Below are 23,356 nucleotides of genomic sequence, written 5' to 3'. Positions count from 1 at the left end.
AAACGCTCTTAGAAGGCACTAATGATCACAGTAAAATTCAGGTCGAGCCCTATTCCTAATTAGATGCCAGTAAATGTTCAATCAAGCATATTATTGTTCTGAATCAGAATTAATTAGTGGCAGAGGAGAATATAAACAAAATTGATGGCGATCCGAAGATGAATCAAATGAGTGCGTGCGTATGTGTTGATGACGCGGGAATGGGCGCGTAGGCGGAAAATTATGGTTACAGCTCAAAGACACATATGGCTTAATATATTACCAGGTCTGTAACTAGCTGATAGTGTTAATTAGGGCAAATTCCAGAGGTTTACATGGAATACCATGACAGCTTTATGAAATAGCTCGTATCACTCGTGGAAAGAAAGTAGGTACCTACTCTATCGAGGTAATTTTAAAAATTAATTCGTCCTTCACAGACTTACCTAATATCTAATGGAAAATTGTCAAGAGCAATAAAAGTCTACGTGAAATTAAAAAGTGTGAGTAAATTGTTGAGTTAAAGGTGTAACTTAGGTAACCTTGTAGTTTAATATGACATGAAAAATGCTAAAGTGACAAATGTTAAAAAATAATTTACCTATTTGTAATTAAAATTAAGAAACAGTTAAGTTAAATAAAATAAGATTAAAATACGCCGAAGAAAATATACTAGAACCACTTTAAAATCCAAACTAGAATTTTTACAATAAAAAGTACAAAGAAAATGTTAATAGAAAACTTTTAAACTGAAGAAAGTACATAATAAGTAAAATAAAAATAATCCCACTGTGAATAACTTGCACAATATTTGAATGACCATTGTAAATTCAGAGTAAACTTGGAACCAACTTAGGAGCTTTCAAAAAAGTTCTCGTACTTACCGGATCGACTTTTGGCTTAGGCGGAGCTAGAGGTTTCTTAGCCACCGCTGCCATCGTGTCAATCACATAGAACTAAGATGCCACAAAACTGCCGAAACAGTAACTTAAAACTAAAAAAGTCGCTAACAATAAAAATTATCACAGATGCTTTGCTATTCCACACAATTATTTCATTTCACGAAAGTTCATCGAAAGCCTTTTCCGTCGTCCTACGCCTGGAGGATTCATTTTTAAAACCCCTAAATGCTTATTGTTTTAAGTGTTACACCTTATTTTTACTATTTTTTTGTTTGGTCGGTAAATTTTCGATTTGGACAGTTCGTAAGTGTCGTTCCATCTAAAAATGGGCGCGAATGTCAAAAGACTGAAGGGTCGGGCAGGATGGCCGCTCGGCAGCGGCGGGGAGGGGCGCACTTCTATTTGTGCACAGCACAAATCAGCAGAGCATTTCAATTAATTATCAGATTAAGGTGAGCAATCCGTGTAGCGTGTTCTTGGACGGCGTAAATATATACGCGTAGTTGTCGAAAAGTGCCACGTTGGCGACACTGGACTGGACCTTAGGCAATGACGTTATCGTATCCGTCTCTCATAACTTTACATAGAGCCCAATTCAGGCATGTACTTTACGTGCTTTTTGCTTTCCGCGAATCAAGTAAAACCATGTCAGCATTTTTGAATCGGTTCGTGTTATCGTGACGGCGATGACATTAGATGCCCGCGCCGCATTCCTGGCCAAACATCCCAACAACCCAACCGTGGACCGTCCGCAGTTGTCTCGATTCATAAATTATATGAGATTGAAGGCTTGCGCAAACGCACGAAAGATTGATTGGCAACTAATACAATGGTAATTATTCAAACGATTGTCATCGCTGCCAAGGGGTTCCAAGTTATAGGTACGAATAGGTGAGCAAATTACTAACAAGCCGACAAATTCGTTGTGTCGTGCTGTCACATCTGTATTTTTGACTGAAGATCCTTGAGGAGTTAAAATATTTGAGCCTAAAGCAAATCCAACCGTTGTTACATTGTTTTAGGGCGTGGATTAGGTTGATGCTGCTTTTGAAAAATCAAAATTTGCGGTTTAAAGGGTAACACCTGCCGATGTATTGATTAATGATAAGGGGTCGCAGCCAATAGCCAGTCATCGGCGTGAACTTGGCGCTATTGCCAAGTGTGGTGAGAACAGCGTTGTCCGCGGCTCTCCTGGCCACTCCCGGTGCGGCCGCGGTTCTGCCCACGCGCACAACAGGTATTTTTGCTTCCACATCAATGTGTCAATCAAATACCTTCGCGCTATTCGATACGTCATCCAGTACAATACATCTGTTGTTTAGATCATAGAAATGCATGAAGCTGCGCCAAAGTGGTCTGAATTTCTCGTTCCGCTATTTTATTTTCTAATATCGATAATGTATCGATGTTTGTCAAGTAACGTTTAAATTATTAGAATTTTTAGCTTATAGTCGAAATTATTGGCAATTTTGTTGCACTGTAGCCAAAGACTCTCTGTATTCTTAACTGATCAATTATTTTTCTTACATTTGACACAATAATTGCTTTAAATTATTCTGAACCATTCATTCAGCCATTTTACTCGTATTTGTAATCTTTAATTGCGCTTGTAATTACTCGTACTATTTAAGATTTCTTTATTTTCATTTAAATTATTTCTATTTTTTGTTTTTGGGAATAGAGCTTAGATTGATCGTATTTTTCTGAATGTCAGAATTTCTTTTCAATATTGCTTGTCAAGAAAGATTACCTAAACAAACCCGTATAGTCGTGCTTGGTAACATGACATAATGCATCTCCTTTAATTTAGTTGAAAGATTTTTCAATCACAATTTCGTGCTGGCATTGGGTTTATTATTAGTTTAGATGCCCTTTTTAGATTGCATTATTAATAGGCTTGTCTTCTGTTTATCAATCGTTACATTGTAGACGATGCGAAGGCCAGATTAAACGGTGTCATCAATCTAAGATTTGGATGTCTAGTCTATTAGCCAATTTATATATTTTTTCTTGCGAACTGTGTCCACCAATTACAGATGTCAGATGAGGCGAGATATATCTTTTTAACAATACAGACTACAGAGTAACCGCAATAATTCACTGGGTTGGCATCAGCTGACAATGACAGAGTTCAAGTGGCCGATCTTGGCCTATATCGCGCAGTCATATTTAGAAGAATATCCATCCATCATATCGCGTCTTGGGTCCAGGCGCACGCGCGTTTATAACGCTTTTACGTCATCAACAGTCGACGGCGTTAAATCATAACTGAAGGTGATGACGTTTGCAGTTAGAACTAACTGTGTGGAGTGTGGAATCTATGCTCTAGGTAACTCAAGGCAGTCAATTTATTATCGGTCAGAAATAACAACGTTTACCCCCCATGATTTTAAGAGCTGGATTTCAGGAACGGTTTTCGAACTCTACTATCTATTATGATGCCATCTTAAACATTGATGACTAGGTATTATTTAAAAATTGGACACAGCAGTTTAATAAAAATTTAAGATTTTGACAATAAATAAGTATTTAAGAAAGGACATAATGGACTAACAATCCGGTGAAGGTCACGGAAAGCATAGAAGCAGGTAGAGCAAAAGCCTTCGTTTTAGAAACTCATGAGGGGTTTTTATCCAGTCTTTTGGTTAAAACGAACATACTCGTACAAAGAGAAAGAAAAATATTTTAATAATCTTCCGGAATATGCTTGTAGCATAACGTCACTGTTTAATGTTGCCATCTTTCACTCCGAGTGTACACGCCTCTCTTCTAACAGCTGCGAATGCGATTTTTCATTTCTAATAGGCCCGAGGTGGCGCGATCAATTTTGCCATTTTGATCGCAAATATTATCATTATAGCGCATGTAATTCAAATTAATAACAAGTTAAAAGGTTTAATTAGGATTGTGACTTTTTTGTGTTTTGTTTTTTTTTTTGTTTAGTTTACATAAATAATGTAAATTGTTGTATTAGAAAAATTGTGGCCAGATATTTATCTTGTCAATATTTGTATTATTTTATTTGCCATACCATCATATTTTAGGTTCTATATTGGCTCACATAAAATTCTAAATCCTATTCTTTGTCTTACTACCGATTTGTGTTCATAATAATCTCTCTTCATAATTTTATTTTTAATACTTTTTTTATTCATATATTTTTATTACTACCAACGGAGCTCATAACAGTTAGTAATCATAATTTTTTTATCAATACTGTTACTGCCAAGAACCATTTAAAATACATAATTTTTATTTTCAGATCTTTTTTCTTCATAACATTCATTGATCATATTGTTTTAATTAATAATGTTGTTACTAAGAACATACTTCAACTCATAATGTTGTTGTTCAGGGATTACTAATGTTTGGCCAAAAAACGTTTCCCAAATTATCACATCGCAAACAACGATTCGCAAATTTTCATTTGGCAAATTCTCATTTGGCAAAACAACTTATTGCAAACTTTTAATTCGCAAATGTCGTTTTTGGCATATTATTGTTAAGCAAATTATTGTTTGGCAAAGTATGTTTTGCCAAATGTTTCATTTGGCAAAAATATTTCACGATAAACTATTTACAAAATAATTTGATTGTCACATAGAATGGACTACAAATTAGCTTGTGGTTATTATTTTGTTTAGTGGGTAGATAATATAAAATTTGTTCTAAATTAATTTTCATATTTCATTCTTTTTATCGAAATTTCCAAATGATTCATTAAACAATACAGTTGATTCTAGCGCTCGGCGGCCGCTGCCGCGGCACGCTTCGCTCGCCTTCGCGCGTTAAGGGTCACTGTTCTAACCTAACCTAACCTACTATTTTCTGCAATACCTACTTTCTGCAACCATACTATTTTCTGCAATCTCTTTGTTTTACATAAAATTCTTGTGAAAACCATGATCATCTGCCTTATGCTTTGATTTGTGGGTAACGGTGGGTAAGTATGTGAAGTGTCAATTTGACCAAACAAATTATTTGGGATATAATATTTGGCAAAATAAAACATTTGCTATATAAACATTTGCCAAGTAAAATTTTTCCAAATGATAATTTGACCAAATGAATTAGTTGCGAAAAGTACAGTTGCTAAAAGTTCATTTGGGAAATGAAACTTTGGTGATAAGTTGTTTGCGAAGTGAAATTTGGCGAAAAGTAATTTGGCCAAACGGAAGGATACCGATAAATACACTTATAAGTAATAAATTTATAAAAACAAATATTAGGATACATCACATTTATGAATGTTATAGTTATTTATTCGAATGATTATGAGTTTCGATCATTAGTATAGAAAAATATATGAAAACAAATATTAGTCAAAACTAAGTGTATGATTAGTGATATTATGAATATCAATGATTATGTTTTTAAATATGTAGGTTTTAAATTTTTTATGAAAAATGATCATTATGGTATCAAATTGTATGAGAAATATTTTCGGACCTCCAATGATAGGAATTGAAAAGTTATGTAAGAAAATGCGCTACCCATATTTTAATATACTAATGCATAGGTCTTGCAACCTTCATTTTATCAAGCGTTTTATGCGTTTGTGTACCAACAGCTGTCAACAGTTGCATATAAACTATGTCTGGACCTACACGATTCTGTTGATCATAATCATTTATAGCAAATGGATATTAACCGTCCGTCCCGTTCTAATGTGCCTTTTTCTCATCATGATTTACATTATCCGCGTCATGGTTACAGCTTTGGCGTCTATCTCTGTCTAAATATAGTATCTTTGTTTAGCTTCCGCTTCTATATTCAATCTGAGTGATTTATAATTATTGTTTGCGACACAATTAGACTCCGTTCAAGTCTTTAGGCATGTCTGCCTACGTGAGGGCATGTTTTGTGACATCTAGGCAAAGGGCAACGTTTGGAACTTTAATTTCAACCTTCTAGGCATCGCTATTAAGTTCGTTTTCATACAGCAGTTTTCTGTATTATAAATTCTGGTTATGATGACTAGAAAGTTGATCATTAACGTTATCCTTCTATGTATAAATGTTATCTGGTTTCCGCACATTAGTGGCATTGGAACATGCACTTTCTTGTTTATCAGTCAATAAATTTACAGATACACCCATTCTAACGTAAATGTAAATGTTTACAGTCTGTAAATTTATATCACCAATATTAAGGATCGGTTTATTAACATACTCAGCAGTTTTATTATATCCGTTGGGACCATGCATTTACTATTATGTTTAGGTTTATTTATTTATAGTTATGTGTTAGGATGACAAGGGGTTAGGAGCACTATAACTATTTGTTTTATATTTACAATAACATTGAATCGTACATAATTTGCTTAATGTATGCCTTCAAGAAATCCAGTCATAAATTTTTTGTTACATTTATGACTGTTTTCTTCATTTCTTTCTACAACAGTTCGTTTGGCTTCGAATTAATCACGTTGGGAAAAATCTATGTTAGCCACGTATCTAATATTTTCTCTATGACATATATCTAAACATATATTCTCCACACATGGTATACCTCGTCCGCGAGTTCACCCGGCCTGCTGCGTTTCTTTTTCGGAAAAAAATATACTTTTAGTAATACATTCTCTGTTAATGTGCATGGAATTATAACTATACATTAATATAATTTAAATAAATGTATTGTGCAATTAACAATTTTAAATATTACGTGTGGGTGTGAGATGTTTGTGTAGGTGTGAAATGTAGTGTTTTGGAATGTAATTTAAGTATAGCACTGTCGAATGAATATGTCAGTCGCGTTAATTTTAGTGTGTCATTTGCACATTATAATTCATTAATAGTTAAATTGTTTATATGTATAAAGTGTGTTTTGCAAAACTATAACACTATCAGGATTAGCGGAAAATTAAAACTAAAACCAGTTATCAGGGAATCGGAAAACTAAAGCCATTCTAAAAGTCAACTAATAAGCGTGTTGATAATAGAATCAGATTTCTTAGCATTTTTAAAAATTAAGTACTTGTAGAAGTACTTCTTCTTCTTGTAGAAGTACTTATTATTTAGTATAATTTCACTGATTCTTTTACCAATCAAAAAAGTCAAACATTTGCTCCAGCTTCTGTACTAAGTTTAGCTGGATAGCAAAGCGGTGAACTAAACTTTAGAATTGGAATTAACATCTAAAAGAAAACTAAAAGGAATCATGTATTGTATGGGGACGTTGTGCATTTAAAAACTAATAAGGGGGTTTTTAACTAAATAATTCAAGGTAAATCATTTGTGTGAAAAAGGAAACTGTTCTGGTATTTACTCTTTTTAAATGTTGAATTTAATAGTGAACAAGAGTTAGGTGTCAAGAATGTTCTGATTCATAATATTCAAAATTATTTGGACAAAGGATATCGTGTTATATTGTGTGAAATTCACGAATTAACTGTCCTTAATGTCGTGAGTGTAATAAAAGAAGAAAAAACATCTAAAAACAAAATGCTTTGCAAAAGCGAGCAGCGTCCACCTAAAACAGACCAGACCCAGTCGATCTCACCTTTTTCTCGTCTAAAACTTCGCCAGGGCGTAATTTGGTGACCTGTTGTTAAAAAACATTGATAATAACCCCGTGAAAACCATTTGCCTGCCTAATATCTCCTTGGCCGAACCTAACGCCCTACCTAGCCTAACTGGTTTTATTATTTGGTGCAGATACTCAGCTGTGCGAGTTATTACGTTATATTGCATCATTTTCATGTTAAATTTTGTTAGTGTCCGCTCCAAGACCATGATGTGTAAGAAAGCGTTCTTAAACGCACCATGTGTCCAGGTTAATCTTGTAAAATTTCTCGAATATCGACACGAACATACTCTGTGACCGTTATTTGTGTGCGTGGCGTGCGTACAAGCTGTGCAATTTTGTGCGCGATGACCACAAGTGTGTGCAGATTTTATGCGACGACAAGTTTTTTTAAAACACCAAGACTGGACCATCACTTGTTTTTTTCCAAATTTAATGGCGATGTGATTAGCAATCGTCCAGATTTGGTTTCGTAAACCGCGTCAGATGCAAACGCGTTAATATTTCGTTTTAAAGATACAGTTAAGACTTTTATCACGGCAATATAACGGACAGCATTCACGTAATATTCTTAGCGGTTTTTGCTTTTACCTTCTTTTCTTCGACCACCTCACCAGGTCTTAGTTTTCTATTCTCCTGTGGATTATGTTTTGTACGGTATTTAAAATGACTAAATACACGATCTAATAGACAGTGTTTTAGAGTCTAATGTGTATCTATAGGCTAATAAACTATTGATCTAGAAGCAGGGAAAAGGGGACTCTAAAATAAAATCAAAACTGTGAAAATTACATATTTTGGTTCTACAAAGCATTGGAGGCTGTAAAATGTGTGAAGCTCATCGGTTCTTTAGATGATTAGGGGCAATCCGTTGGGGATATCTGGGGCATTCTGGGGTCAATCTAATGTTAAGGGTTCGGCTCGAGATAATAGGAATCTAAGCTACAAAGGAGGGCCTAACTTTGTGGTTTTGTACTAATATCAAAATTATTTGAAAGTAAATTAGGTCTTTTATAGTCGAAAAACCAAAGACAAGAACTTTGATATTGGTACAAAAGTAATAAAAATTATACAAAATATACTATAACTACATGTCGGACGACACAATAACCAGAAAATCTACTTGTGTTCATACCTTGACTGAAATTGTTGAATCGATTAAAATAATGAAATTGAAGTTAAAAATTATATTCTTTTTTCTATCGTGATTGGAAAAGTGATTACATACCTCGTCGCTGATGATGAGCGATGGACGTCTACCCATTTCCTCTGGAGGAGGAATGAGGGAGCCACGTCTGCCGACGGGCGCGCCAGGCACCAGGGATGGTTTCCTGGGCATGTCGGGTTTCGGAGATTTCTCTCGGATGACCTCGATCTTTGGCGCTGCAGGCTTCTCTTCCGGTGCCTTGATTTCAGGCACCTTTGGAATGGGCTGCATGACAAAACGATTAAATTTTAGAATGATTAATTTATTTCGATCAATTTCGACTTTTTAAGGTTTATTTCTTCATCACATTACCACGACATTACACTTTAACTTCCAACGAGTAAGTACTTCATGCTCAATTTTTTAAATTGAAAAAAAAATGCGGTCAAGTTTTTTAATATCAACACGAACCTTGTCTTTTTCGGGCTTGTCCCTAGTTGAAGGTGTAAAGTCCATTTTTTCGTATTTCTCAAGGTCTGGCCTTTCATAATCTGGTATTTCAGGCAGTTCTTCTGCCTTCTTCTTAACTGAAGTAACCTTAGCCTTCTTGGCTTCTTCTTCGATTTTCTCTTCTTTGACTGCCACTTTCTGTAAATTCAACATCTTGTTTGCAATTTGCCTACATTGTTGTTTAATTTTGTTCATTGTACAAAAATTACATTACATAGGTATTTTTACATTTAAAACTTTGTTTGTTTTGAAGATATTCTATTGTCATGTGTTTGTTTTCCTTTAGAAAAAAGGGAAAATTGTATTACCAATTAAACAATGGTTAACTTACCTTTAACCAAAAAATTATCAAATTCACAGATATTTTTAATTATGTGTAGTATAATGTGCAACTTAACCATAAATTAATAAGCAAAGCAAAGCAGGAAATTGTGTTAGTAACACAAAAAGACAGTGAAGATAGAACTATTGGTTATTCCGCTAACATTGCATTTCATTCGTGTACTGTGTGCTTACATTATAACTAACAATAGTGCATTGCTGGAGGTTCATTTAATTAATATACAACGGTATGTACATGCCCAATACATTACATTCTTCTACTTCAAGTGCGACAGTTACTTTATCAATGGCTAGACATTTAATAATAACAGAATCTTCAAAGATCAGTCTGCAAATCACATTGTTTTTATTAAATCTCTAGCCATTGAAGATAATGTGCGTAACAACAAATTTAAAATTTTGGTGCCAATTGATAGTGCTGGTGCTAAATCAAAATCCTGTGAAAAAATTTAGTGCAGTGCTCAAATATCCCATTTGTGCGGATGTACCTCGTCAGGGTTGCTGCTAAAAGCGGGCTGTGGGATTTCTAATGTGCTCTGTCTACGGTCTTTGTCCTCTGTCATTTCAGCCTACAGATAATTTCAATTAATGGCGACCATACGAAGTGTGTATCAGATATCTCTCCTTGAGAAAACGTAAGTGATTTTTATTTTTAGTGAAGCATTGAAACTCTAGAATGATGTTTACTGTACTATCAGCATCAGTAAATTCTTTACAGTAACAGTTTATGTGCTAAACAATGCACAGAATGTAAAAGTAAATGACATTTATAATGCTGATTGTACACTCGATCTGATTGATGAGATAATTAATTTTAGCGATAAGTAAGCGCTTTCACAATTAGTTTTAATGTTTGGCTATTATTATGACTGAAACATTGGCATCATATCTCAGCGTTAATAGCAATTTTTAAGAGTGATCAATGCCAAATTACTGATGCTAAAAAGATGGCTTCAAATTAGACTTAAAAAGGATTATTCTTATTAAGCTGAGTTCAAAGCCAAATGTGACAAAAAACGTGTTCACTTATCGTTTTCACAAGGAGATCTCTGTTGTGATGTATGTTTGTGATAGTGTAATATGAAAGTGTAAGGAGATTGTGTACCTGAGGAGACCGTGGTCTTCTCCAAGGTAATGTGTCAGATGTATCTAGTAGTGTGGGTTTGTATTTGTCTTCCAACTCTGGTGTTTGTTCAGCCTGAATTTGAAAACGTCGATATTTAGTTGACTGTACGTGTTATATTTTAATAATAAACTTTTTAATAATGATAATCTACCTGTGGTATCTCAGGTATGACATCCCATGAGAACGGAACTTCGTTCGGTTTAGTGTCAGGAGCCGATTTAACTTCCGGTTCCTGATAAATTTTAAAATTTAGTTTTTGTTTTTATGATTTTAGAATTCAAACGTGCCAGTGCTTATGTGTATGAGTGTGCATGTATGGTGTTGCTGTGTGTATTATAAAGGCATGATTTGAATTGAAATATTCAAATTATGAATGTGGAATGTTTTGTAGGATTTTTACCTCCGTGTTTGACTTTCTCCACGGATATAAAGTTTGTTTTGGTTTTTCTATCGGTTGTATTTCTATTTTTGGAACTTCTTCCGGTTCCTATTGTAATAAAATGTTTGCGTGAGATCGATGAGTAAATGGAGTAATAATGTTGAGTGTTTATTGTTTTATTTATTTCAGTATGAGTTTGAGTGACTATTTAACTGTAACGTTTATACCAACCTCAATCTCAATGCTTGGTTTTTTCATCCATGCATAGAATGGAGATTGTTTAGGCGTTTCAACGGGTTTCTCCGTTTTTATTTCCTCAACAGATTCCTATTAAAATAAGTCTTATTTAGTATTTGAGTTTAAGCTTTAAATTTAAAGACATTAAATTGATTTTATTCTACCTTTGGTTTGTCAGTTTCTTTAGTTGTTTCCCATGGTTTAACCTCCTCGAAATCATCCTAAAGAACAATTACAATTAACAATGTGTTTAAAAAGTATTTATGTGGTATTTAATTTGCAATTTTATCATCGAATTTTACCCACCTCCATACTATTATAAGATTTCCTACGCCAAGCACAGAATGGAGATTGTACTGGTGTTTTAGGTGCCTCTGGTTCCTAACAATATCAATGATTAAATTAATATCACCACTTTAATCAATGTATTTAGGATCGCAATTTATTATTTTATTTATATCATTATCAATTTGTTTATTAAGTAATAAACTACTAGTAATACCTTTGGCTTTTCATCTGCTACAACCGGTGAAGGTATCTCAAGTTTTTTCTCTACTGGAGCCTAAAATTTAAATGATAATGAAATTCAATATAATATTATTTTGAAAAAGGTATAGATGAGCTGAAGTTTATGTAATGAGATTGTAATACCTCTGTAGTTTTAGAGGGACGTCTCCAAGGATAAGAAGGCTCTGGTTCTTTCTCAACAGATACTTTCTCTGTCACTTCCATTGCTTCAGTTTTGTCCTGATTATAATAATAACATTAGCAAAATATACTTAAAGTATTTTACGTTACTGAATTCAATGCTTTAGCTATTTATCTGTCTATATTAATTTGATCATTTTGAAGAATTATTTAAAATATCAGTTTAATATCGATAACATCTGTTTAGTTATGAACTTAGTAATGAAAAATTATGTATTATTGAAGTACCTCAACTTTGCTTGGTCTACGCCAAGGATAGCTAGGCTCCTCTGGTTTTTCAACAACTGGTTTGTCTTGAACTTCTACTTTTTGTATTGTTACAGGTTCAATGTTCTCCTTGGATTCCTGTTCATAGAACTCATTGTAAGTATTATGCAAAATAAAATTAACTTTAGACTAATTTTCTAAACATAATTCTGTAGTAAATAATAAAGACTCTACCTCAGTAGTTTTACTTGGCCTTCGCCGAGGTTGAGCCAATTCTTTTGGTTTGTCGACAGAAACCTTTCGCTTGGTTTCCGCCTCCTCTACAGTCTTAGTTTCTTCAACTTCTACCGTATCCTGTTTAGGTTGTTGTAATTTATTATTATTTATATCTTTTCGTTAATTAAAATAATGTGAGATATTAGAAGTTTATGAAGGTTTACCTTTGTTTTACTAGATCTTCGTCTTATTGATGTTGGTTCCGACGGTTTCTCTAAGCTAGGCTTACGTTTAGGTTCCACTTTTTCTTTGGTTTCCTACACGAAATCATATTTTAAGTTTATTTAATTAGATTTAAGTTTAATTATGTAAGTGTGTGTTTCTGTGAGTGATGTGTATATACCTGAGTGTCTGTTTTCGTAGGTCGCCATGGATACGTTTTTTCTGATGGCTTATCGACAGATTCTGTTGGTACCTTTTCTTCTATCTCTATAGTGTCGTCCTATTTACAAAAATACAACGTTACCCATCGTAGAACACAATTTGATGTACCTATTTCTTGTTGTCTTCTTGTATATTCACGTGTATAATTAATCACAAAATAGTTATTTACTTAACACACGATATAAAAAATAATTAGAAATTGAAAAGTTGAATAGAATTTATATACAAAAGAAAACATAAATGAAGTATCTTTGGTTTTTTATGTTTTACATAGATATTGAGATAAGAAAATAGAAACTTTATATTCTTTTGTAACATAGAGATAGAATGACATGCTGAGAGACTCAGACCTGACTTACCTTTAGTTTAATTTGGTTCATTTCACTTGATTCTGGTTCCTTAATGGTAGGCTAAAATCACAAGTTATTTGGAATGTGAATAAGCATAATTGGGTACTGCATGTGTGTAACGTGTAATTAAATTAACGTAGAACTTGTTTGTGTGAAGAATTAATTGCTTTTGTTTTTCAAAAATTAAAAGTGAGAATATAAAATCTGTTGCTAGAACTTTTCAGTTAATTTAATTACACGTTGCTTAAACTAAATACAAGCGTTACTGCAGTATTCAAAGTGATATCAATAAAATGGTTCAAAACTCTTAAATTCTACAGCAACACTGGCAGGGAAGAGGTATCAAATATTTTTGCTAACTACTCTACTTTTGTTGAAGGTAGGTATCCGTAAATCAACATAACAAAACATTTCTTAACACTGTAGTTATTTTTACGATGCTATAATATTGATGGATTATGCTATTTTGATGAAATGCAACTCGTCAAAGTTTTAGAACTTTGACGCAACACATTATTTTGTTAATCGTTGATAGGTATATTATTACCTACAATGATGATTTACGAGTAAAACCTTAATCTAGAAAAGGAATGCAAAATAAGAAAAATACTAACTAGTGGATACGAAAATCTCAACAAATTCTAAAACGGTGTGGGCACGGTAATATTATCTATAGTATTACCGTGGTGTGGGTCTAAATGCGCTGGAAATATACTGCAAATCTTACAAAGCGGGGGTAGTAATAAAACTTGTACTGTCTACATGACTACAGGTGTAGGACTCTACTAGGGTGCGGCTCTTGCGCAGGGCTTGCTTCAATAAATTTTTGAAATATCTAAATACTGCTAAACAAACTAATTATGTATCTACCTATCTCTAAATAGAATTTAAAAATTTAAAGAAGGTTGTGGACTTTGTTCTAATCGAAGAAAGTCCACATTTACAATTTAAATGATATTTTCCAAAATAATAATGCAAGATAGTTGTTTCAAGACTTACCTTCTGGGCCGAAGATTTCTTCAGTGTTCCCACTTCTTGCTTCTCGGCCACAGAAAGCGATGACTTTCTGCTTTCTGCAGTCTCTTTTGTGAACTGTTTTAAAAGACGTTAATCATTATGTTAATCTATAGCAGAACAAATAGTACCTATTGGCACGGCTATTGGTGTGCTATATCTATAAAATTGACCCTAACGTACCCCTTGGCGATGTTTTTTAAGAAATAATAAAATAGCACTAAACTACCTACGAGTATACGACTTTTTTCTCAAAATATTTTCTAAACCTAAGATAGGGGTAGGTATCCTTCGGAATAACTTTTAGACCGTGGGTTGATTTTTCAAAAACTCTCAAGTTAGTATGAGGGATTAAACTGACACTTACTTTCATTGATTTGTCTTCAGCAACGGAGCTCTTTCTGCTCTCAATCTTAGATTCTTCTTTGACCTAAAAAGTGTTAACAATTTGTATATTAATTTCATACAATTTGAGATCGCGTAACTGAGCAATAAGCTTATTACAAAAATCTAAAATACCAAACACAAAATCGAAGAAAATACTTTCGATCATGTTAAACATGTGATAAAATTATTTGGAATAATTATTTTTATAGCCAAGCAATAGAAGGCATTGAGTTCAAAATTGATACCTCAGACTGGATTGAAGTCCTTCGGCTTTCAGTCTAGATGAAAGAAAATGCAAATTTTATATTAGCACAAGAATTCTTGGACATACTCGTAACTCTAACATAAAACAAAACAATAGGAAAATGTACACGTGGCAAATAAACATTAACTGGGGTCAAACGGGACGGAACATTTGGAAATATTATACAAAAGAAATCAAAATCTTCAAGAAAGGGAAACACATTATGGATGAACTGCTTGTTTTTGGGTATTTGATGATCGATAAAAAAATATCTATTTCATGTCATAAAATAAACTAGATTTTCCAAATTCAATCTACAGTGGCCAGGAAAAAATAATGAGATGGGGTCACGCTATGACATATCCATTCTACCTTCACTTCTAGACGTTGCTGTTGTTGTGATATCATCGTAACCTGCTGTTAGAATTAATAACAACCAATAAATAAATGAAGCTGGTATAAATGAACTAAATTATAAAATGTGATAGATGTATTACATTTTAGGCTAAGTCCATCATTATTTAGCAGAAAATATTTTCGTTATGGCTTTATTTGAGCTTAATATTATTATAGTTTCAGACTCAGTTTATGCCACAACTTTACTTCATTACCTTGATTGGAAATTACAGGTTGATTGTCTTTTATTTCTTTATTCTTTTGTTTCCTTACCTTAGTTTCCTTTTCCTTCTTCTCCCTAGTAGTGGGAGTGGGCGTGATCTTCTCATATTTCTCAAGAACTGGCCTCTCGTAGTCATCAACGAAGTCCAATTCGAGCTGGAAAATTTAAAGCAAAATTAGACGATTGCCTAAATGGACATCCATAGTTCTATATTTTCTTATTTAAAAATTAACCAATTACTTAGAAGTCTAGTCAAGAAGACTGGTCTTTTACTAGGGGTTTTACATTTCAAGTCTGAAGTTAAATACGTAAGATGTACTTACTTACCGAAAGCTGGAAATAAAACAGAAACATTAAACAAAAACAAATATCAAGCACATGCGATGCGACTTACAACCCACGCCATCTTGTGCTAGAACAACGAAGGACATCTTCAGAACCTTTGATTCGATCATTTAACATTGAGTAAATACATTTTGGTGTAGAACTATACAGTGGAATTTGTGGGAGTGTGGATGTGCAGTGGAGTACAAACACAGTGATATTGATAAAATATAGAGTGTAGGGTGAGAAACTACACCGATCGCAGGAGTAGCAGACTTAGTCTTGGCTGTCAAACGTATACAGTCACTTTTATGTGCACATACCTACGTTGGACTAACCTAGACCACGTAGCTATATCTGCATTCGATGAAGTAAAATAGACCGAAACAGAAAGAATAGAAGTCACGAAGAAGTTCAACATTGTCAATGATTACCCCGTCCTTGTCGGTCTGTTTAGTCCCAACCTCCTTTGTAGGTGATACTGTGGTCTTCTTAACAGTTTTCTTGAGTTGTGGTTTTTCGAATTTACCATCTTGTACTACCAGAGGCGCCTAGAGAAGTATAAAAAGCTTTTAATGGAGTTCTATAAGCGTTCGTTTACTGCGTACAAGGATGTTAGTTTTTGTGCGCTGGCAAAAAAAACGGTGTGTTTAGGGTAATCCAAACTGGATTAGACTATCTAGAAAACGGAAAATATTAGTTGTAGGTCAATTATCTCAGCTGGGTTGCAATTGCCAATGTTCAATACGCCAATTTGTGCTTGTCACATCAAATTTAGAGCAATTTTCTACCTCATCGTCATCTCCTTTTTTGACAACAGCCGGTTTTTTCACCTTAAGTTGAGCTGCTTCTGATCCCTCCTGGTACAGAATTAATAAATGTTGTAATTTTTGAATCATACACTTTGTTTGAAAAATATTGTTTCATAACAAAGCACATAATAAGGATTTAATTTTCAATTTAAAGCTGAGATAATCAAATGAAAGAGGATCAGTACCGTAGGCTTTTTCTTAGCAGGAGTCTTTTGTGTAAGAGATGCTTCTTCAGGAGCAGTCGTGCTGGTCTTAGTTCGGGGCTTGGTGATACTGACAGCCTCCTCTGTGTCCTCACCCTGGCCCCATAGTGAAAACAATGAAATAATATTCACAAGAAGAAATTGATGGTAGCAGTGATGCTGTATTTGCTTTTGTAGTCAAAAGGGGAGATAGAACAAGAGAAAGCAGTAAAAATATCTACAGTGAAAAAATAAAATAAAAAGTGTAATATTGACAATCGTGTGTGCGTTGTGATATTTTTTCTCCAAAAATCTCCAATAAGTGTATTTGCAATTAAATTGGTGCTGAAATCTATCCTAAAACTAAATTCTCTAACCACACGATAGAAGTAGATCGTAACTACGTTTTACCAGCTGGTACCTTAACAAGTATTAATAGTCGTTTTAGTACGTCTGGTGCCGATAATGGTGGTATATTATTTTTCATAGGCACCGTGTCTGTCTGCGAATAATTTTGATAAGATTCTTAACTTATGGATATATTCTTATCTCCCTTTTTTATTGGCTATTGCATTTTTAAAGGCGTAAACATCCAAAAATTGTCGTACCTTTTGTTCTTTAGATTTAGGTGTAGGTCTCTTAAGTGTTTTCTCTTCGACGATTTCGGGTTTCTTAATGTTGAGTTTCGCTTCAGCCTCGTCTTCCTATATTGAAAGTTATTTGATATTTTAATTCTATGTTCTTTTGGATTCAGCAAGATTGTTTTGGCAAGCTTTTAGGGTTTGCAGTAGTAAACCAAAAATGTAAGTGTACGAACCGTAGGTTTGATTTCAGCTGGTGTTTTGTGTGTAAGCGAAACGTCTTCAGGTTCCTTTCCTGGCTTGGCTGGAGTTTTGGGTTTGGATAAACTAAACTCCTCGTCCACGTCCATAGGCTAAGAAATTGATTTGGAATCATTATTATTGGATATAAAGTCAAAAATGTCCCTACTAATTTTATTTTATTTCAATTTTATCATACCTCAGGCTTATCTTTGTCTTTAACAGAACGACGTTTGGCAGTTGCTGTGGCTGAAGGAACTTCTTCCTCCGGTTTTTTGTCGTCCTAACAAATAGGTATATTGAAATCAAATAAGTCAAAATATCATTGTAACTAAACTACTAATGTTTTGCGGAGCAATTTGTATATTGTAAGCATTGTGCGAGTGCTGTGTACCTTCTTCTTTTTCTCAGTGGGTGTTGGTGTGATTTTCTCGTATTTCTCGAGAACCGGTCGCTCGTAATCGTCGACGAATTCGGCTTCTGCAACCTTTAACGTTACGTTCTATGTGAGTACTTAGGTAGCAAGCGTTATTGTATTTCTGCAGTTATTTGATGATTTTTTTTTGCTTTTATATTAAAAATGCGCATAATGCCTTTGACCTTGTTTATGCTTTTAATCTAAAAATATTGAGTGATATTATTACTGTGCTAGCAACAAAATCTGTTGTGCGAACGAACTACAATTTAAATAAATATTAATATTTACAGTATTTTTACAAAGCAAAGCATTGTACAGCATAAGCGTATTATTGTATTTACAGAGTGGCTTTATTTTATTATATTTTAATAACTTTATCGGTGCAGGAAGAGGACCGCAATAGGATTATGAGCTAGCTCGTGGCGTGGCGTGGCGTGTGCTATGCAAACTGAAAGTGTGATATTAATCTAAGTTCTTGCCGAATATTATTCTAGTTCATTCTACTATTGTGTAATATTATCTACTACTGTTATTCGTATTTAGTTGTGTGCATGTTATGTCATAACTACTGCTATTCAAATGTGTACCTCAGGTTCTTTAACCGAAGGACGCTTTTTAGGCTTTGCATCATCCGTCTTAGGCGTTTTAGCCTTTGGTTTTTCTTCTGGTTTTTTGTCTTCCTCCTAATAATATAACTTTACTCAATAACTGACATCAAAATAAACACAATTGTTTGAAGCTTCAGACCCAAAAGGAGTCTTGCAAAGAATTGCTAAAGATAACGTTGAATTGAAAATGTGACTAAATGTCTGTACCTCTTTATCTTTAAGAGAAGGTCGTTTCTTGGTTTTTGTTTCTACCCTTTCTGTTGTGGTTTTTGTGGTTTCCACTGTCTCTTCCTCGTCATCCTAATAAAATAGTTTTGTAGGTGTATTACAAGTGTCATTCCCAAATGATTTTTATTAGAAAGTCAAGTGAGGGTGAAGATAGAAATAAACTTGAGTGTTTGTTTACCTCTTTCAGTGAAGGACGTTTTTTAGTCAAAGGTTCCTCTGTCTTAACTGGTGTTGCCTTTGGTATTTCTTCAAGTTTCTCGTCGTCAACCTATTTAATCGATAAGTTATGAGAAAAAAATAAGATCTTAGTAGATGCCAAAACTTTGATATCACGCCTTAGTTTATTAATAATATCTATGAAATCTACAAAATAACTAATGTAATTTTATACCTCTTCTTTAACTGAAACACCTTTGTTAGGTTGAGGCTCGTCCTTTTTAGGAGCTTTTGGCTTAGGTTCATCCTTTGGTTTTGTAGAGTCCTCCTAATAACACGTATTTACCATGATTAATTTAAAGAAAGGCTTAGACGAGAATATTATGGAAACAGATAGAGTAAGAGACAGTGAGAAAATATGATAAGAAGATGATACAGCTCATGTGCTTTAATTTTTTCAAATAAACATCATCAAGAGAAAGGAAAGGAAATTCAAAGAATATTTAAAGAAGATGGAATTTATACCTCTTTTCCTTTAAGTGAGGGACGCTTTTTGACTTGAGGCTCCTCTGTCTTAGCAGGTTTTGCCTCTGCTTTCTCTTCTGGTTTACTCTTATAATCCTAACAATACGAATTTGGCTTTAGTTAAAGAACCTTTATGAATTTTTAAATGTGTGAAATACTACAAATATTACTGCATAGTGTACCTTTTTCTTCTCAGTAGGCGTTGGCGTTATTTTCTCGTATTTCTCGAGTACTGGCCGCTCATAATCATCGACAAACTCTTCGTCCACATCCTTTAAAATTGTTGCAAGTTCAAGTAAACTACATATTAAACAAACGTCGATTTCTTCAATGTTGAAATCTTTGTGTACCTATTATACTTACCCCCTTATTTATAAGAATTTCAGTAAATTAATTTTGTCTCTTTTCATCATAGTAAAATTACTATTTGATGGAAAGTGACAATGTAATCGATTCTAAAACGAAATTGCATAATTTACTTTATAAATAAGAGGGTGGATCGCTAGTCCCTCTTCCTTTTAATATTTTCGTCAGTAAAGACAAACTTTTTTCCTTTGAAAATTATTCGAAGCTAAGCATTGTACAGCTTGCCATGCAAGTTTGAGAAGCATTTATTTACATACTTACACTTCCTAGTTGCAAAGATGCAAAATTGCAAAGTTTGCAGGTTGTCGCAATAGAGTATTATAGCATAGATTTTTGTGTTGTGAAACCGGAAATGTGTATTAAGTAGAGTGTTTACTAGATGTTTTAAAAACCAGTTATTTCAGCCAAAAAGTCTTTTGTATAGCGAAATTTTGCTTCAAACTGTTCATACCATTTCTTCGTCGACAGAAGGTCGTTTTTTATCAACTGTCGTAGGTTGAGGCTTATCAAAGGGCGACAGTTTAGTATCGTTTGAGACCGATTGAGGTTCATCAGGCTTCGATACTTTAGCCTTAGGTTTATCTTGTGGTTTCTGTTCTTCTTCCTAATAAATAATATCGAGCTTATTATCATAGATAGTTTGTGTTTAGTTACTTCAAATTAAACCAAATATCTATAAAGAGAGATGAAAGAACCCTAAATTCGTAATTCCTACCTCGTTTGATTTAAGAGAAGGACGTTTCTTGGATGGTGTTTCGTCCGTTTTGTCAAGTGTTGCCTTAGATTTTTCAGCAACCTTTTTGTCTTCGACCTTACAAAGATATTAATTGATTATTATAATGCTAATTATCTATGATAATTAAAAAGTCAATGTAACTGAAGATAGTGCGAACAAACTGTGTGCATGTGTGTACCTTCTTTTTCTCTGTAGGTGTCGGTATGAGTTTTTCGTATTTCTCGAGAACCGGTCTTTCATAATCATCAATAAATTCTTCCTCTGCAACCTTTAATAGTAACAAAACGTTTAAATTTTCGTTAGAAGATACTAAAACTTTAATTTACCTACCTGGTGTTTCTGAAACTTTCTGTGTACCTATGAATTCATTGAATTCAAACCTTATGCTACTGCTATTAATTTTAAAAATCTCACACTGAAAATTTACATATAAAGCGAAGCCTTTTACAGCATTTATGGCATGCATGCAAAGTTTTTTTCAAAAGTTGAAAAGATTACCGAATAGTAATTATTGTTTTGGCCGCGATAGAGGATTATTGCTTAGAATTGTGTGCAGTGAAGCTTTGTATGTGAAATGAGTAAGTAGAAAGTAAATTAAGAGTATAGAGAAATGTCCATTTGTAAATAGTGCCTCTGCAAACCACTCGTTATGTTTATGTGTGTGTATAAAATAAGTTCTAATACCTCTTTTTCTTTAAGTGACGGACGTTTCTTAGTTTGAGGTTCATCTGTCTTTTTGGGTTTAGCCTTAGGCTTTTCCTCGGGCTGTTTTTCCTCTTCCTAATAAATATTTTTATTATTAGTTTCAATTGAAATTGGGAGATCGTAATTCTTGTAAATGATTTTATTTAAATTATGTTGTACCTTATCCTTTGTAACAGGACGCTTTCGAAGAGATGGCATTTCAGGCTCTTCTTCTTTAGGTTTAGGCTTTATTTTACCTCTCATCATTTCACTATCATCCTATAGAACATAATGAATAAGTCAAATAATGTTTTCATCAAACAAAGTGGGTTATAGTGAACTCTATTTTATTAAACTTTTTACCTGAGTATCACTAGGACGACGTTTGTCCTTAGGTGTAGGTGTAACTTTTTCGTATTTTTCGAGTTCAGGTTTTTCGTAGTCATCGACAAATTCAGGCTCGGCCTACGTATAATTTTAATTAATTTAATTTGAGATATTAAACTTGAGTAGGTAAGTAAAAAACAATAAGTTGTAAAAAATTTGACTTGAAAATTACCTCCTGAACACCATTTTGCTTTTTATTCCTATCTGTTGCAGTAGGCGTCATTTTATCGTACTTTTCAAGTTCGGGTCTTTCATAATCATCCACGAATTCGGGTTGTTCACCCGGCTAGAGAAACACAAAAGTTTTAGAATCCTAAGTTTCTTTACTTAATTTTATATTTCATAAAACTATTTAAATTATGGAAGAAAGTTTACCTTCTTAACCGGTTTTTTAGTCTTAGCAACCTGTGGTTCCTCAAGTTTGTCCTCTGTTGCTTTAGTTGGTGTTTTGGACAATTTAACTTGAGAAATCTCGTCAACCGGTTCTTCTGGTTTACGTACACCTTTTTTGATGCTTGGCCTCTTTGGCTCAGCCTTTTCTTCTTCGACCTAAGTTGAAATACAATTTTGAGCGAATGAATTATCTTTTTAATTTAATTGAATATATTAGGGACTTTAACAAATGCATAGAATGTTTTGAATGTGTTAGATAATTATTTATTACCTTTGCTTTTTCAGCAGTTTTCGGTTTTTTCTCTGGGGCTGGTCCAGCCACAGAAGGTTCATCTTCACTCTCCTGTTCACTTTTAACGCTTTCTGATACAGATGCGCGTTTAGCCTAAATAATATCACTTTGTTTTAGCTAACCGTCTTAATTATTTCATTTTAAAGGATTTAAAAAATTAATATTTGTGTGTGTGGGTGAAAAGTAGTGTGATGTGATTACCTTAGGAGTGTCATCCTCTTTAGGTTTTTTATCGAGTGGTGTCGGTGTAATCTTTTCATACTTCTCCAATACGGGTCGCTCGTAATCGTCGACAAACTCGATTTCGTCCTAAGTTTAAACACAATTTAGCACATGGAATGTTAACACATACACACTAGAGAATTATGTTATCACATTAAAAATGTCAGTAAATAATAACTTACAGATCAATAGTATTTGAGAAAAGTTGATCTGTGCATGTATACAACAAAGCAGTTACACCAATACTATGCATTACCTAAATCTAAATATTTATAAAAAAGTAAAAAATTGTTTTACAACTACATAATTAACAATTACTAAAGTTCTGTAGTATAGTTCTATTTCTCTATAACAATGTTTTAAAGCTTTTTTTACATTGCTCTATGTGCAGCTGAAAAATGTCACTTACCTCCTCTTTCTTTGCAACAACCTTCTTTTTGACGACCTTCTTTTCAGTTTTTTCAGTCTTTTTAGCGGCCTCTTTCTTTTCCTCAACTGGTTCTTCCTTGGGTTTGACCGGTTTGAGTTTTGGAATGCCTTCAATTTTAGCCTCAGGTTCGGGTTCTGTTTTCTTCTTTTCAATCTTCTCGAGAAGAGCTTTCTTCTCTTCTTCTGTCTTAGCAGTTTTCTTCTCAAGAACTTTCTTGGCTTCTTCAACTTCCATTTCAGATTGTTTTGAAACGACTTCTTCTTTCTTGGAAACTTTCTTTGCTTCCGTCTTTGTTTCAGATTTCTTAGCATCTATTTCAATTTCTTGTTGAGATTGCTCAACCTTTACTTCTTCTTTCTTGACAACCTTCTTGGCCGACATTTTCTTTTCTTCTTCCTACATTAAAATTCATTCATTTGTAATCACAAGTCGCAAT

The 23,356-nt window shown here is 33.8% G+C and overlaps 1 protein-coding gene across 1 annotated transcript in view; it reads right to left on the bottom strand.

Annotated features, from left to right (window-relative positions):
* LOC114359916 (twitchin-like) overlaps positions 1–23,356 on the bottom strand; it is a 94,413-nt gene that overhangs the window by 53,415 nt on the left and 17,642 nt on the right. The window contains exons 15-59 of the mRNA XM_028314467.1: positions 22,900–23,316; positions 22,470–22,577; positions 22,248–22,361; positions 21,959–22,132; positions 21,756–21,869; positions 21,560–21,661; positions 21,377–21,475; positions 21,197–21,292; positions 20,691–20,780; positions 20,492–20,587; positions 20,228–20,380; positions 19,593–19,682; positions 19,411–19,506; positions 19,121–19,213; positions 18,908–18,997; positions 18,709–18,801; positions 18,481–18,576; positions 17,870–17,962; positions 17,675–17,758; positions 17,472–17,588; positions 17,263–17,358; positions 16,658–16,771; positions 16,452–16,520; positions 15,387–15,491; positions 15,090–15,134; positions 14,719–14,751; positions 14,454–14,516; positions 14,072–14,164; positions 13,082–13,132; positions 12,682–12,780; positions 12,503–12,595; positions 12,297–12,416; positions 12,084–12,200; positions 11,799–11,894; positions 11,650–11,709; positions 11,454–11,528; positions 11,312–11,368; positions 11,142–11,237; positions 10,932–11,018; positions 10,683–10,763; positions 10,511–10,603; positions 9,894–9,974; positions 9,025–9,201; positions 8,635–8,838; positions 7,383–7,424 (exon numbers count right to left, since the gene is read on the bottom strand). Of these exons, the coding sequence (XP_028170268.1) occupies positions 7,383–7,424; positions 8,635–8,838; positions 9,025–9,201; positions 9,894–9,974; positions 10,511–10,603; positions 10,683–10,763; positions 10,932–11,018; positions 11,142–11,237; positions 11,312–11,368; positions 11,454–11,528; positions 11,650–11,709; positions 11,799–11,894; positions 12,084–12,200; positions 12,297–12,416; positions 12,503–12,595; positions 12,682–12,780; positions 13,082–13,132; positions 14,072–14,164; positions 14,454–14,516; positions 14,719–14,751; positions 15,090–15,134; positions 15,387–15,491; positions 16,452–16,520; positions 16,658–16,771; positions 17,263–17,358; positions 17,472–17,588; positions 17,675–17,758; positions 17,870–17,962; positions 18,481–18,576; positions 18,709–18,801; positions 18,908–18,997; positions 19,121–19,213; positions 19,411–19,506; positions 19,593–19,682; positions 20,228–20,380; positions 20,492–20,587; positions 20,691–20,780; positions 21,197–21,292; positions 21,377–21,475; positions 21,560–21,661; positions 21,756–21,869; positions 21,959–22,132; positions 22,248–22,361; positions 22,470–22,577; positions 22,900–23,316 (4,662 nt within the window). The remainder of the gene's footprint in view (positions 1–7,382; positions 7,425–8,634; positions 8,839–9,024; positions 9,202–9,893; positions 9,975–10,510; positions 10,604–10,682; positions 10,764–10,931; positions 11,019–11,141; positions 11,238–11,311; positions 11,369–11,453; positions 11,529–11,649; positions 11,710–11,798; positions 11,895–12,083; positions 12,201–12,296; positions 12,417–12,502; positions 12,596–12,681; positions 12,781–13,081; positions 13,133–14,071; positions 14,165–14,453; positions 14,517–14,718; positions 14,752–15,089; positions 15,135–15,386; positions 15,492–16,451; positions 16,521–16,657; positions 16,772–17,262; positions 17,359–17,471; positions 17,589–17,674; positions 17,759–17,869; positions 17,963–18,480; positions 18,577–18,708; positions 18,802–18,907; positions 18,998–19,120; positions 19,214–19,410; positions 19,507–19,592; positions 19,683–20,227; positions 20,381–20,491; positions 20,588–20,690; positions 20,781–21,196; positions 21,293–21,376; positions 21,476–21,559; positions 21,662–21,755; positions 21,870–21,958; positions 22,133–22,247; positions 22,362–22,469; positions 22,578–22,899; positions 23,317–23,356) is intronic.

Source organism: Ostrinia furnacalis, unplaced genomic scaffold (genome assembly GCF_004193835.3).
Source record: "Ostrinia furnacalis isolate ACB-3 unplaced genomic scaffold, ASM419383v2 OfSCF4694, whole genome shotgun sequence".
NCBI classification, from domain to species: Eukaryota; Metazoa; Arthropoda; class Insecta; order Lepidoptera; family Crambidae; genus Ostrinia; species Ostrinia furnacalis.
This window is presented reverse-complemented; position numbering and strand designations above follow the sequence as displayed.